Here is a 15,447-nt window from a genome sequence, read left to right as displayed (position 1 = left end):
ACTAAGAACATAACAATGAGAACTCTACATAACAATACCTAGATGATGTGGTTAAAAAAGTAATCATAGACTAACACTAAACATGTTTATTATTTAACAAGAAGGAAAATTAATAAACTAAGCACGCAACTGAAATAGAAACAACAAGACACATAAACAAAAGGAAAAATGCAAATAAAATAAATGAAGAGAAATGGTAGAAAATGGTTCTTGTGCCAACAGAAAAATGGACAAATGACAGGGGCAGGCAATTCACAATTATACACCCAATAAAAAGAAAAGCTCAACATCATTAGTAACCAAAAGCACAAATTTTAATGTCAGACATCATTAATCCAATAGACGGTCATACTGGAAAAGACTGTCTTGAACAATTTTTGGTGTTAAGTGTGAAGAGACACACTCTCAGAATGAGGGTATCAAATGATATAATGTTTTGTGGGCAATATGCCAGGACACCTTGACATTTTGGGGGCAGAGGGTGTGGGTGTGTGTGTGTGTGGATTCAACGCAGCAAAACAACCTTGGGTCATGTGTCAAAGAAAATACGTGAACTTTTGTAGTATTTGAAGTATATCTCAATAAAGATTAAAAAAATACCTTGTAGTAAACAATCCTGTTTACAAATGAATCAAAAAAAAAAAAAAGAAAGAAAAGAAGTGAACTAGACCTTGGAACCAGGCTCCCTGACCTGTCCAAACCTCTGGCATTGTTCCTTAACCTCAACCCAATGATCTTTACTGCCAATCCACTTAAGTCATCTACTCACAGTCATTCAGGACACAGGCTGAATCTCATCATCCCCAAAATGCTCTTTGAAATGGTAAGTGCCAACCTCCTATTCCCACCAGCTCTCTCAGTAACTCTTCACTACACCTGGTCTTGCATCTCATTACAACTTTGGTTCCTTGAGCCTCTACTTTCATTCATTCTGATCTTTACTGCAAGCTCTATTCAGCTTAGACAATAATGCCACTGCTTCTATCACTTTCTTCCTAACATCACAGACCTGTTTGCCTTTCTGTTGCTGCTACCAGGCAAAACTCCACATCTGGACCAACACAGTTGAATTTATTTGTCAGTACTCAAAATAAAATTTACTTCAACCACTGTGGTGTCATACTCTTCTACCTCACTTAGCTAACACATCTCACCTTTAATGTCTAACCAGCTGCCTATCCACATTTATATCCAGTCTTCTAAATGTTACTGGAGAAAAAGAACGACACCCCCAATCCTTCTGTTCCCCTGGTTAGCCCTCTCCTCCCTCCTCCAAGAGGTTGTTTGAAACCTGTACTCTCCTCTAAATCTGATTCCCAACACTCCCCCCCAACCCCCTGCAGATGAACATTTTCTACTTCAAGGTACAGAAGACACCACAGGAACTCACACCCTCAACTTTCTGCTACCAAACTGACACATGGTTTTTTGCATCCAGATCCACCTAATCTCAATCTTCTTCCCTACTAAATGAAAGCTATCCCTCTCTTCAAATCTAATTCCTGTTCTCCAGTACCTTGCTAGATTCATTATGTTTCCTACTCCCCCACCCCGCCAACTTTTATTTTCAACCTCTCCCTCAAAGCCAGTTCATTTCCATTCACACTTAAACAGACCCAATTCTCTATCATCTTAAAAACACACAAAACCCCCCACAATCCGTCTCCTGTCAGCTACCCTCTCCTCCCCTTAGTCTCAAGTAATTTTCAAAAAATTAACTATACATTGTCTTTACTTACTCATAACCCCACACTTATTACTCCAGGGTGCAACACAACGCTGATAAACTGAAGCACAGACTTTGTTCTCATTTTGCAGCTTATTTTCTGCAGTAGAGCTACTCCCACAATTCCATTAAGACTGCCCTCACCAGTACCACTAAATTCAGCAACATCATCATCAGACACTTCTTAGTCCTTCTCTGTAGTATTACTGGACCTCTCTGCCACATTTGACAGTACTGACCCATCTCTCCTTTTTGCACTGTCTTCCTTTGGCTTCCATAAGACCACACTCTTCTGGTTTTCCTCCTATCTCTTTGTTCACTCCTTTTTGAAATCCTCTTCCTTGGCCAGACCTTTAAGTGTTACTTAGGGTTATGCCCAAGACTGCCTTTTCTTCTACATAGGCTTCTAGGATAATCCATTTCATCTACTCCTAGTTTTAAGAACCATTCATATGTCATGTGTATCTCTAGCCCAGCTCTCTCCTGACTCTCTACTTGACACCTTCGCTGGATGTCCCATAGGCATTTCAACCATAATGTAATTGCTGAAAGACGGTTTCTAGACTACTCTGTCTAAGTCTTCCCTAACTCAATCAAATTGAGCACACTTTAAAACAGCTATAAAGAAAGGCCTTCTTTCTGGATGTTGCAAAGAAGGAAAAGGTAGCAACTCTGCACATGGTTTCTCTTGGAAAGGTTATGTCCAGCAGCTGATGCAGTTATGACTCCTCTGTGCTGAGCCCCGTGCCAATACTTCCAATAAGTCATCTCAACAGGATGGATCTAAAACTAAGCACTATGATCCCAGTAAATAACCAGGCTTCTCTAAGGCTAACAAACAAGAAGCAGGAACTAAACTTTCATTTTGCTGCTTATTTCCCCCTAGATAAAGAATGGGAGTTTATCATTGATTCAACTAGAGACAATGCATGGTTAACACTCAAGAAGTCAAATTTTTTCTAGCCACGTACTTCTCTCTTACGAAATTGTGCATTTTAAAAGAAAAATATACTCAACATCTAATACTAAACATAGTTGACATGGCTTTTATTTTTTCCCCAAAAGAGAGATAATCACTATGAAAAAGTGCCAGCACAAAAGCAGATCAGTTATCCTTTTTCATCCCATTCCCTTGTGAGGTATTTGTCTCTTCCTTCTCCTATATTCCTCACATTAAATTATTTATCCAGTGGTTCCAACTTACCATCTAACTACTTCCCAATGTGAACACTATATTGCATCCCATGGGACTACCCTAGTTCAGGCCAACCACCATTAAAAGTAGTTCTTTCCACTCAACGAATTTAAATTGTATGTTTCAGATATAAAAATAATGTCTTATAAATCTTATCTCCATAGTACCATGATGTTTTGCATGTCAGTCTTCTTACACATAACTTTTGCGTAAGATTTCTAGAACTACTGCTTGTTGATTAGGCTGGCAATTGAATATTCATAAAATAACCCAGCTTCCTCAATGCTACAGCATATTTTCCTCATTACTGTTATGATAGCTCATGGGCGCTACATACTTACCATGTGTCAGGCAGTGTACAAAGAGCTTCACAATATTTATCTCATTTATTCTGTGCTAGATCTCTATTTGAATCCTGGCTAGTAACTCAGATGGACATTAGTATTTGAGAACAACAAATACTGTTGAGATTTGTGAACACTGATGCATGCATTTCTGAGACAATCTGCCATCCTTTGATCCAATAATTCCACCTCTAAGAATCAATGCTAAAGAGATGTTCACACAAATACTTCAACGATATATGAACAAAATATGTGCAGTACACTACTAGTTGTAATACTGCAAACAACCCTAAACATCCATCAATGGTGAAATGGTAAAATACATTACTGCTCATACATCCATTTGAATACTTATGAAATACAGTAAGAACGATGACTATATATGAAAGATATTCACGGAATGCATGCACATATAAATGACTGGATGAAATATTATCTTTAAGGGACAAAAGCTAGTTGCTAAGCAACTGATTTTTAAAAACATAGTGTTGTTGTGTTTATGTATTATATGTACATATATATATATATATATATTTTTTTTTTTTTTAAAAAGACCAGAACCATATACAGAATCCAATAGTGGTTACTTAGACCAGGAGCCTAAAGCCTTTCGTTCTTTTACTTTATACACTTTACTTACTATAACAAGCCTGGATTATTTTTAGTCATTTAAGAGGAAATTTAAATAGTTTAAAAGAAAAAAAAAATCTCATCGCACCCCACCCCCCGCCACCATTACTAATATTACACAAGTATATGCGAAATTTAAGAGATTTCACTAAAAAAGAAAATTCTGGACAGTAGTTCTAACACTACATAGCCTAGCAAATTAAAAAATTAGTAAGAGCAAATAAGTTTTGGCAATTAAACCATTAGCAAAAGGAAAAAGAGACCTAAAGCCAAATATGTTTACAAAAGGATTTCATAGATTTACGCTATGGGCAAAGCTTTTTCCTCTTTGGTTCCCTGGGTGGTATCCTTCCATTTGAGAAACTGGTGCAGGCACCAAGGAGTATTTCCTGAATTTCTTCCACAAGGTCGGTTTCTGCTAATTCTAAAAACAGAATTATGAAGATGTCGGTTGACATCAGTGCAACAGGAAAAATCTCCCCCACTGGACCCAAGGAATGAAAAAAATGTGGCACAAGAGTTTTTTGTTTTTAACTGAAAGAATAACTAAGACTACAGTATTAATAATATGTGGATAAACAGTAAACAAAGGCAACCAATTCTCAAATTAGGGTTATGATCCAAAAGGTTACTTTTTAAAATATAATTTTATATACAGAATTAATTTTCCCTCACAGAAACTATGGTATTCAGGCTCCTAAACCTACCTATTTACGCCAATTTAATCTCTTCTATTATAAAATATATTCCTAACAGTATGGTTTCAAACAATCAAAACAGACACAGACTTTGAAAATGGAAAAGTAGAAACTCCCAAGTTACTTGTAAATTTTCAAGTTTCTATATAGGCAGAGAATGGATCTAACATACTACAAAGAAGCCACCTACCTCATTCAACCAGAAGTGTGTGGCGGAGAGGGCAGAGAGAGAGACAAATAACAATTTTTATCTACCTGTTGAAGTATCTAGGACCTATTCGTACATATTAGTCATTTGTAGCTGGTCTACTTCCTCTGCTGGAATAGGTATATGTAATGTTAAAGGGTTTATAAGGTTCATTCTATTATAAAATTAGCTCTTTGAGACATTACACAAGGAATGTATTTATCCAAACTTATAGGGAACAGACGTGGTGTCCTTCAGCAGGATTCACTGTTCTACAGCAGGCTTAAATTTAGCACATTTCTTTCCAAAGGTAACAGAAATTTTATACATTATCTATCAAATAATCTCAATTTACAAGCTAAAAAAGGCACACCACTGCTCTCAACACTGAAATTGCTGATTACATCAAGCTAAGAAAATGAGGATATCTCACTTACACAAACCTTGTTCCAAAAGGACAGTGAAAACACTGATCAAACAGGACTTGTTAAAAAAGAAATTGCATAGATTTATTTCTGATTTCACAATTCACCAAAAGTTTTTCAGATCCATAATCTCATCTGATTTTCAGATCAACTCTAGGAGGAAGGTAGGTAAATTATTATTACTCCCATTGTACTCACAGGAAAAGAGATTTAAGTACTATGCTCAAGGGCACAGGGCAACTATAAAGTGGGAGAAAACTCTCCTCTAGTTTAGGAATAGCATGATGTATTTGAAAGAGCAAGATGTTAAAAAAAAAAAAAAAAGCAAACAGACTCAAGAGCTACTCTTAAGTTCTGATGTAAGGAAGAGGGAGAAATGGGGGAGTAGACAAATGTGGAGACAAGGGAGGGTTTTATTAAGACAAGGAAAATGTTTAGATACTCTAGAAATGGAAAAATTGGGCTTCCCTGGTGGCACAGTGGTTGGGAATCTGCCTGCCAATGCAGGGGGACACGGGTTCGAGCCCTGGTCCGGGAGGATCCCACGTGCCGCGGAGCAACTAAGCCCGTGCGCCATAACAGGAGCAGCCACTGCAGTGAGAAGCCCGAGCACCACAGACAAGAGTGGCCCCCTGCTTGCCGCAGCTAGGGAAAGCCCGCGCAGAGCGGCGAAGACCCAATGCAGAAATAAATAAATTAAGTAAATAAATAAATAAATTTAGAAATGGAAAAACCAATGATGTAGAAAAGGAGAACTGATGGAGTGATGTCCTTCATAAATGACAAGAGTTTAGGATGCTGTGGAAAAGTGGGGGGGATTGGCCTTAGATAGCACCATCCACAATACATAGCTATCTCCACAATAAAAGGAGGCTAGCAGGTAGGGAGCTCTAGTAGGATCTTGTAAAAGTTCTGTCCCGACTGTTTCTATATTTTCAATAAAACCTAAAATCTAGGGTCACTGATGGAGAATAAAGAGAGAAGATGATATGAAATCTGCCTATGACAGTGGAAAAGTAATAGTGAAATGTATGACTGTCACTACAAGGGCCTGATTACGATTATTGTTCAGGAATTTAAGTGAGACAAGTCAAGGTGTCTATGTGTTCGCCTTCTAGCTGCACAGGTGCAAGCACAAACACAGACTTGAATTTAATCATATTTGGAGTATTTCAAACAAGAATAATGGAGTGAGAGTGGGACCATGTTGTTAAGCACTGTCACTAAGCACTCTGTGTATCATCTCAAACTCACATAACCTTCAAAACAATCCTGTGATGTTAGTACTTCCATGGCTGTATTCTCTTTTTACAGATGAGGAAACAGGCGCAAAATCGGGTAACTTGCCAAATGTCACATCACACAGCAAGTACTAAGGCCAGGATTGAAACTTAGGCAGCCTGGCTCAAGAGACGTGCTATACCTGACCCTTGCAAGGGAGTGATTATAGTCACTGACTCTATTTTAGCTGGGCAAAAGTGGAAGCAATAACACGAGGGGAGGGCCAGTGAAAAGGAGTATGGATCGAATAGACCGTAAGTCTCACTAGCATTGGCATCAGAGGGAAGTTAAAGTGGGATACTAAAAACAGATTACTGTGGATGGGGGGAAGAGCTACAGTTATGGTTGTGATAAGAGCTAGTTACCAGTCATGAGTCTGAATAACTGAGGTAGAGTAGAAGGAAAGATCACTGGACGAGCGATTAAGGAACAGAAGGTCAGAGTATGGGCAAGAACATCATTCACAGACAGTGAAACTACCAAGGCCATTGCTGTATGACCCCAGGCAAGTTACTAATCATGCTGGTCTCCATTTCTTCTTTTTAAAACATATACTATTACATATTTTTCCACAATTCTGGGGTGTGTGTGTGTGTGTGTGTGTGTGTGTTTTAAACGATGCCTACCATAGGCTGTGACGCTCAGAATTATTGTGATCATTTTCACATGTTTCCCATTCATTCCTCAATCCACTAAATTCTGGCCCTAACACTCCATGGAGACTACTCATTAGGGTAACTAATGACCTCCAAGTTGCCAAAACCAAAAGTCATGTTTCCTGTTTTTATCTTACTTTTGATTTCTCAAGCAGTAGATACATTTGACCTTTTCCTCGTCTTTGAAACTTTTTTCTTCTCTTGGATTCTTCCTACCTCAAAGGTTGCTCCTTAACTGACCTCTTCAGTACTCTATCTCCACATGTTATAGCATCCCAGGCTTCAGCCCTAAGCCCCTTCCCACTACATTCTCACCAGGGTTCCTCAATTCCAGTAGCAGAGAAGTTAATTACACATAAGGGATAATCTAGCCACTTGGACTCAATTTTGCAAGGAATGGGCACTGAAAAAGACTGTGGCAAGATGATCTCATCCAGTCCAATGGACCGAGGTCAAACATACATGCTGCTTATTGTCATGTCTCCAACTCCAGCCCAAATTCCCCTTTGGGACGGAAATTCATAGCCAATCTCCTTGTCATTTCCACCTGAATGTTTAATAGGCATCTTAAACTTAAGTCTTGAGTTTCCACCCCAACCCCTAAACCTGCCCCTCTCCCATCCCTCCACAGCTCAGGAAAGAACACAAGTATTCACACAAGTTATACAACCAAAACCTATGTTTAATCTTTGATTTCTCAATTTTCCCCACTCCAACGCATCAAAAAATTCTCTCAACTCTATCCTCCCAACCATATCTCAAATCCCTCCACCTCTCTTTGTATCTCCACTCCTACTTCCCTGGTCAAAGCCTTGACCCCTTAAGACTGTTGTGCAAGCCTTCTAAATGGTCTTCTTACTATCTATTCTCCATACAGCAGTCAAAGTAACCTTTTCAAATCATACAAGAAATAATTTTTCTCCTCTGCTTAAAAGCCCCCAAAGGCCTCCTATTTTACATTGAAAACCTTCAGTTTATTACAAAGCCCTACAGGCCCTGGCCCCTTGCCTAACTCTAATCCCTTACCTCTCTTCTCCTTCAACTACTAGATCAACAATACAGGCCTTTTTTGATTCCCAAAACACACTCTTAAAGGTCTTTCCCTACAGAAAACACTCTCCCCATCTCTGAGTGCTTACTATTCAGATCTCAGTTTAAATGTCACCTTATTTAGAAAGGCCTTCTGTGACCAATTTAAAAGTAGCCACCCAGTCATGCACTATCAAATTACCTCACCCTATTTCAATTCTCTACATAACTCTTACCACTATCTGTTTTTTAAAATTTGCTTTTCGACTAATTTATTCCACTATAATGTACACACCATAACAGCAAGACCTGATATTTTTAGTAAGTATTCAACAAACATTAAATAAATCAACATGCAAACATTGAGGGATCACTGACTTGGCAATTCACCAAAAAATGTATTTAATTCATTCAAAAGATCTTTACTAAATGCCTACTGTGTGCCAAGTATAGAAAGAGCAAAGGTCTGATACAAACCATACCAGGTTTCCCAGGTACTACAGTATTTTGTTTTACCAATATGCCAAGAAACGTTAGTTTTAGCTCTGTGATATAGTGTTTTAATATGTTTACTACTTAATGTTTCAATAATCTAGGGAACTTCCATAATAAGGTACTATCTTCAGCACAACTGTTAAAATACAATAAGCCACAATGGGAACAATTTGCTAATAAATGATGGCTAGTAAATCCCATGTACAAGACTAGTACTCAAGTAGTATTTTACAGCATAATCACCATTATACCACAAAGTGAGGTTAATTCTTTGCAGATTACTGCATAGCATATTAGATATACTGTCTACAGAAATTAAAACTACTGTATCTTCACAATTCTCTTATCAAAAACTTCCAATGTATACACATAACTTTGATGTCACTTATATAATACAATCACATTTCAGCTTATGCATTTAAAGTCTCACCTGAAACTTACTGTTGGTTTTTTCCCCAGTTATTCTATGAGGAGATGAATTATTACTGTAATAATAAAATCACTGTTTTGTAATGGTTAACACTAAAGGCAGTGCATGGTAATGGTCAAGTAAATGGTACAAAATGGCAAATGAATGTTAAGAAAGTTTCACTTGTTAAAAATAAGGCAGGGGAGGACTTTCAACATTCAAACACTAAAGCAAATACAAACACCTTAAAAACAAATCCTCTTGCTTTTTCTACTTTGTGCATCTACTCTATAGCCACTGACAGAGCTAAGACTATGTCAGTATGGCTCCCAAGAAGACCCAGACCATGTCCCCCATGTCCCTGTACTCCTCCAGTTCTGCCAGTCAAAGCTCACTGAACATTTACTTGTTGAGCAAATGATTCACTCCCATGATTCCTCTTATCTCTCAGTCCTTTCACTCATTTTCGCTCCTGCTCATCTCAAGCTCACAAGAGTTTCTATACCGGCCACCTCAAGTTACTTAAGTTCCTTAAGGTTTCTTAGTTCCTTCTAGGTAAAAATAAAACCTCTGAGCGGCCAAAATAGAGGTCTTAGAGACCAAAATCTGTTCATTTTATGTGAATCTCCCTAGAGGTCTCAATAAAATCCTATTTTTCCCCTTTATTTTAGATCTATTTCTAATATCCTTGGTTATCTAGTTTTCACAAATTACAAACAGGACACTTACAGTCTCCCTCTATTTATGTAATTTTCATTGCTTCTTTTCTTACTAGAATTTTCTCAAATACTGTATCAAAAATAAATATTTAATTAAAAATCACTATAAAGATGGAATTAAAACAGTTCTAACATTTTCCCATTTTTAAAATTTAAGTCCATTAAAGTAAAAACCCACAAGTCATTTTAATGTAAATGTTTCAGTATATCCAGATTAAGTGTTTTCATTTCTTGTCCCAGCCTAACAATGTTAGCTTTTATATTTACATAAACAGCAACAAAATTATATTTGGACAAATAGCAACAAAAAGCTGAAGAAGCAACTCTCTGTAACAACTGAGCTTTCTGAAAATATACCTCTAGAAGTATGTTTCATATAACTTAAATCCCCTTGGAAATAAACTGGAAAACAGCAAGTATGGTTAAGAATCTATACAAATACAATATTGGCTCTAAGATAACGAATGCATAAAATGCCTAAAGAGCTATACAAATTTTATAGAACATAAATAATTCAGTGGAGCTGTAGAAAGTCACTGCGTAACTTCAATAAATCCAAGATATTTACCAAAAAAAAAATCCTTTAGGTTTCAATAATCTTGGAATTAATTGTGAATATAAGCTGGTAAAGTTCCTGCAGTACCAACACTTGTCACTACAAAAATCCAAAGTCAATAACATTTTATGAAAAGTTTTGTCTGAAAACATTAAATAGCTGCATATTAAGTTTCATCCTTTAACTTCTAAGTATACACCAAGCAGTAAAGGAATACTCAGGAAGAATATGATTTCTGTTAGTAATAGCAATCCACAGGGTGTTGTCAATTACTTCTGAGAACACTGAATTTCTCATCTAAAATTGCTATCTCCTGCACCTTTAAGAATTTACCACACAGCATATTTACACATATAATTAAATATCTTGAACTAAAATCATTTAGTACCACAATTCCAAAAAGGTTGGGAACTACTTTTTTAAAATAATTAAAGGTGTAGAAAACTTTAGATTAAATGATATAGGTAAAACATAACACTATACCCTCACTCAAAGGTACAGAGTGATTAATAATCGATTACATTTACTGACCACCAATTAAATAATATTTAATCTTCACATCTTTGCAAAACAGGCACATAGCAAATAAGTTAGAGCCACACATGGGAGCTCAGGATTATTTAATTAACTAACACTAAGGCTCCAGATCTCCACCAAAATTGAATCACCTATTTTAAAAAATATAGATGGGCTGAAAGTTGCTGCTTTAAATACAGCCTCATGGCAATCTCAATGGTGTACAGCATCACAATTCCAGAACACAAGAAGTTTACACTGAATGGCGTTTTTAGATCTTGGCAAAAAGTTGTACTGATTTCAACACAGTGCCTTTTTGCAGTCACAAATACACAGGATGACGTGAGAATCTGACACGTGAACTTCTGAGGTGTTCAAGAGTTTACAGAAGAGATTCAAAGTTTTTATTTTCTTTTTTTCTCCCCTGAAAGGCTATTATTTGGGGGTTGGGTGCAGAGTTCCGACTCCTACAACTTCAAGACTTCTAACACAGGGAACTCATTAATCTGGAGTTAAGTTTGAGCCTGGATTTGAAGGGCTCTAATCCAACAAACTTCACCACCAAAGAGGGCTCAAAGGGCAATCTACACATGGGTGTGGGTTGGGTGGTGGGAGAACTGCAGCGAAACGATTCAAGATATAGGCAAATAAAAGGGTCACCAATTCTGCGGCGAAGGGGGCAAAGAATGCATTTTCACCACCCCTCACCACTCGCCTCTCACTGTGCAGCAGACGGAATCTGATACTTTTTATTTAAGGCTCATTATCTCCAGTTAGCGCTTCCTAGACCTCAGCGCCTAACCAGGTCCACTCAGGGACAGTGGTGACGCCGACATCTCCCTCCCCAACCCGTGCACCCACCATCGGGGAGCCCGGCTAGACCGCCGAGGCAGTCCTGACCTCCCATCCCCCTCTGGCCCCTCCGCCGAGAGCGCCCAGGCCGAGGCCTCCCGTGCCCCGCGGGCGTGTACTCCACGCCATCTGCCACCAGGGCTTCGGTGTCCGACCACTGCTTCCCCTTACTCCTGCCACAAAGCCCACAGCCAACTCTGAAGGTCCGGTGGGCCGCATGCCGCCGGGCCCTGCCCGCGCTCGGAGCCCGCAGGCCTCATCCAGCGCCCGGGGCCCAAGACCCCGCTCGCCGGGCCCTCTAGGGTGTACCGGAGGTCTCCCAGCTCGGGCGCGCCGCCGGGACCCTCTAGAAGCTGAGGCCGGGGCCCCGCACACGGCCCGGCCGCACCGCCCCAAGCCCAGGCCCGGCGAGCGCCTCGCGCGCCTCCCCTGCCCGGTGCCGGGCTCCGCGCTCCCGCCGCACTCACCGTCTCGTCTGGGTCGATGTCGATCTTGAAGGTCTGCTGCTGTAGGGTCTTCAGGGTGACCAGCATGGTGCCGCCGCGCAGCTCCGCTGCCGGGCCTGCTCCGGGTGCTGGCCGCTGGGCGGGGTCTGTGGCCTGGCGGGGCCCCGGGGTCGCCCGCGCTCCTCGCGCACTCGGGAGGAAAGCGGTGGGGGTGGGGGCTTGTCACATTCGCCCTGAAGAGCGGCCTCTCCCCCAGCCCTGGCCCCGGGCCGCGCCGCTGCCTCCGCGACTGCGGCCTTTCTCGCGAGCACGGGCCACCGTGCTTCCTCACGCGCCCGGCGCCAGCCACTGAGTCTGCAGGAAGCGCCAGGGGCTCTGCGAGAGCAGCAGAGAATCCGCTACCTCACCACAGGATGGTGGCCGCCATCATCGTGACTCGCCGAGACGCGCCCCCTCCCCCACCCGAAAAACCTGGGGGATGGGGTCGGGCTGGCTGAACGCGCAGGCGTAGGGTGCGGCGAGGCTGTACGCAGGCGCAGCCAAGAACTCCGCCCCGGAATTGGGGCGGGGCGGCGCGGATTACCGTTTTGGAAGGTCGGCGTCCTGGATTGCGCGTGCGCAGGCGCAGTCAGTGGGCGGTCTCGGGGGTTCTCGGGGCTTCCATGGTGCGTCTGCTGCCAGGGCGTTCTTCAGCCCGCCGCTGCTCGGCCTACGTCCAGGCTCCGCCCGGTTGTCTGAGTTGCGCAATCCGTAGCCGGGGAAGCGCTACGTGGATACCGGACTGAGTGGATGCGGAGCCCTGGAGCTGGGAAACTAGAGGGCGGTAGGTCGGGGCGGGGTTTAAGTGAAAGGATCGTGACAGCCACAGTAGTGGGCCGGCGCTTGCAGGGCGCTTGCTGTGTGGCTGAGTCCTTGTGCTGGCGACTGATTCTTTTATTCTGAGAGCACTGACTCCAGCGCTAGACTGCCTTGATGGACCTTGAGCCTGAATACAAGGTCAAGTTATATCACTCCCCCGGGCAGAACTGTCCAGTGGTTCCTTATCTCACCCAGAGTAAAAGTCAAAGTTCTTAGAACTGGATACACAGCCCCTTCCTTTCATACCGTACTCTCACGGCTGGCCCTAGGCGTTGTTGGTGGATGTTAGACAAACGCTCTCACCTGAGAGCCTACCTTCGCCCTTGCTGTTTCCGCTCCGAGTCTTCTTTCCCTAGCTACCTGGGTGGCTCGCTCTCTCACCTCCTTCAAATCTTTGCTCAGATGTCGCCTTCTCAGAGAGGTCTACCCTGGATACCCGACTTAAAACAGCAACTTTCCTAGCTCCATTACCCTGGTGTTTTTCCTATAGCATTTATCATCTTCTAATTGCCATATAATATACATATTTATTAGGTTTATCATCTTTCTCCTTTCAGTAAATCACAGATAAGCTGCACAAAGGCAAGGACTTTGTTGTATCTCCTGATGTAACCCCAGCACGAAGAAACATGTAATGCAGGCACGGTAAATATTTGTGAATGCATAAATATGCTTTCGGTTTCTCATCAGTAAGATGGGGATAATAATATCATTCAACTTCATTGATTATTGGAGGTGGGTGTTGAATAATGTATGTAAAATCTTAGTACCAGGAACATAGTAAGCAGTCCCTAAGTAGATAGTATGACCATTTACAGATAAGAAAACTGAAGTATAGAGACGATGAGTAATGTACCTGGAGTCACCCACCTGGTAAGTGGCAGGTCCAGAATTTGAACCCAAGCAGAATGACTCCAGAGCCTGTCTTCCTAGGTGCCTGGCTATGCTGCCTCTTAATAGGGTTTGACTTAAAGTAATTCAAGTATAAAGTTACAGTTAGGTCACTAGCTGTGTGACTAATTGCAAATTACCTCTCTGGACCAGCATTCTCACTGATAAAATGTCACTGTTTGGTTTTCTTTGGATATAATGCTTCCATGGAACTTTGCTGATCAGCCTCCCTCTCCACTAACCCGGTGTTGCCCCATTCACAGCACTTATCTCCCTGTATTGTTATTCAGTATCTAACCTTCCACCCTCTGTCTTCCTGTATATCTACTGCTAGTCACCAGGTGATCTCATCCTGCCCCTTGTTTTGAAATACCTCCAGCCTGGACCTCTCCCCTTAGCTATAGATAGAGTTAGCCAATTGCCTACACAATATCTTCACTTGAAATATAGTAAGCCTCTGAAACTTACCATGGCCAAACAGAACCATTGAGTCCCTCTGGACCTCCCCTCCCTCTGAAACCTGCTCCTCTCCCAGTTTTCCCCCATCTTAGCTCATGGCATCACCATCTACCCAGGTGCTCAGACCAAAAATCTAGTCATCATCCCTGTTAAATCTCTTCCCTCTCTTCCTCCCACCCCTGCCAACCACCACACCTAATCCATTATCAAGTCCTATCAACTTTATTCTCCAAGTTATATCCCCAATTCAGCCATTTCTCTCAATTCTACTTCTACAACCCTAAGCTAGTGCATCAATATCTTTCCCCTGCCTCCCAACTGGTCTCTCCACTTCTACTCTTTTGTCAACCTCCCCAGCAGAGTGGTCTTTTTCAAATATAAATCATGTCACATCTATTCTTAATACCTAATTATACTTAAGAATAAAATTCAAACTCTTTACCTGGCCTTGGGGAGCTCACATGATCTCATACTTGCCAAGCCCTCTGGCCTCATCTCTTTCCTTCTCTCTCCCTCTCATTCACCGTCATCCCTCAAACAGGCCAAGGTGGTTCTCGTCTCTGGGCCTTTGCAGCTGAGGTTACTTCAGCTTGAAACTCTCTTCCCAGATCTTTAATTGACTATCTCCTTTTCATCATTCAGGGTCCAAGTCATAATTTACTTCCTCACAGAGGACTTCTTCAACAACTTTAACAATATATAATAAACATACATTAACCCTTTAGGCAAGGCACCATTTGAGGCACTTTCCATGGATAATCCCATCTGAGCCCCACAAAACTCCATGTGATAGTACAACAGTACCCTGGTTTAAAGTTTTTCATGGCTCTACCTGAAATTATTACTTTTTATTTGCTTGGCTAAATAGTACAGGTTGGACAGCCTGTATGCCTCCTCGTCTGATGTAGGTGCATTTGCCAAGAGTCCCACTGTTCACGTGACAGATGATAGGACCCCCTCCAACCCCCCAATGCAAAGGCCACCAAGATGAGGGTGCTTATGAGCAAGGCCTTGTAGGATAGGTCTTGGGCTTCTTCAAGAGCTATTGGGCCAAGATAAAAAGATGGGAGGGAGT

At 41.5% G+C, this 15,447-nt stretch overlaps 1 protein-coding gene across 1 annotated transcript in view; it reads right to left on the bottom strand.

The window, feature by feature from the left end:
• The window catches only part of RAD23B (RAD23 homolog B, nucleotide excision repair protein), a 45,023-nt gene extending 32,577 nt beyond the window's left edge, over positions 1-12,446 (bottom strand). Inside the window, exon 1 of the mRNA XM_079706966.1 lies at positions 12,186-12,446. Within this exon, the coding sequence (XP_079563092.1) occupies positions 12,186-12,251 (66 nt within the window). The 5' untranslated portion in view covers positions 12,252-12,446. The remainder of the gene's footprint in view (positions 1-12,185) is intronic.
• Positions 12,447-15,447: the final 3,001 nt, after the last annotated feature.

The sequence above is a fragment of the Hyperoodon ampullatus genome (assembly GCF_949752795.1).
Source record: "Hyperoodon ampullatus genome assembly, chromosome: 6".
NCBI lineage: Eukaryota > Metazoa > Chordata > Mammalia > Artiodactyla > Ziphiidae > Hyperoodon > Hyperoodon ampullatus.
The sequence above is the reverse complement of the archived record's forward strand: the minus strand, read 5'-3'. Positions and strand labels throughout refer to the sequence as shown.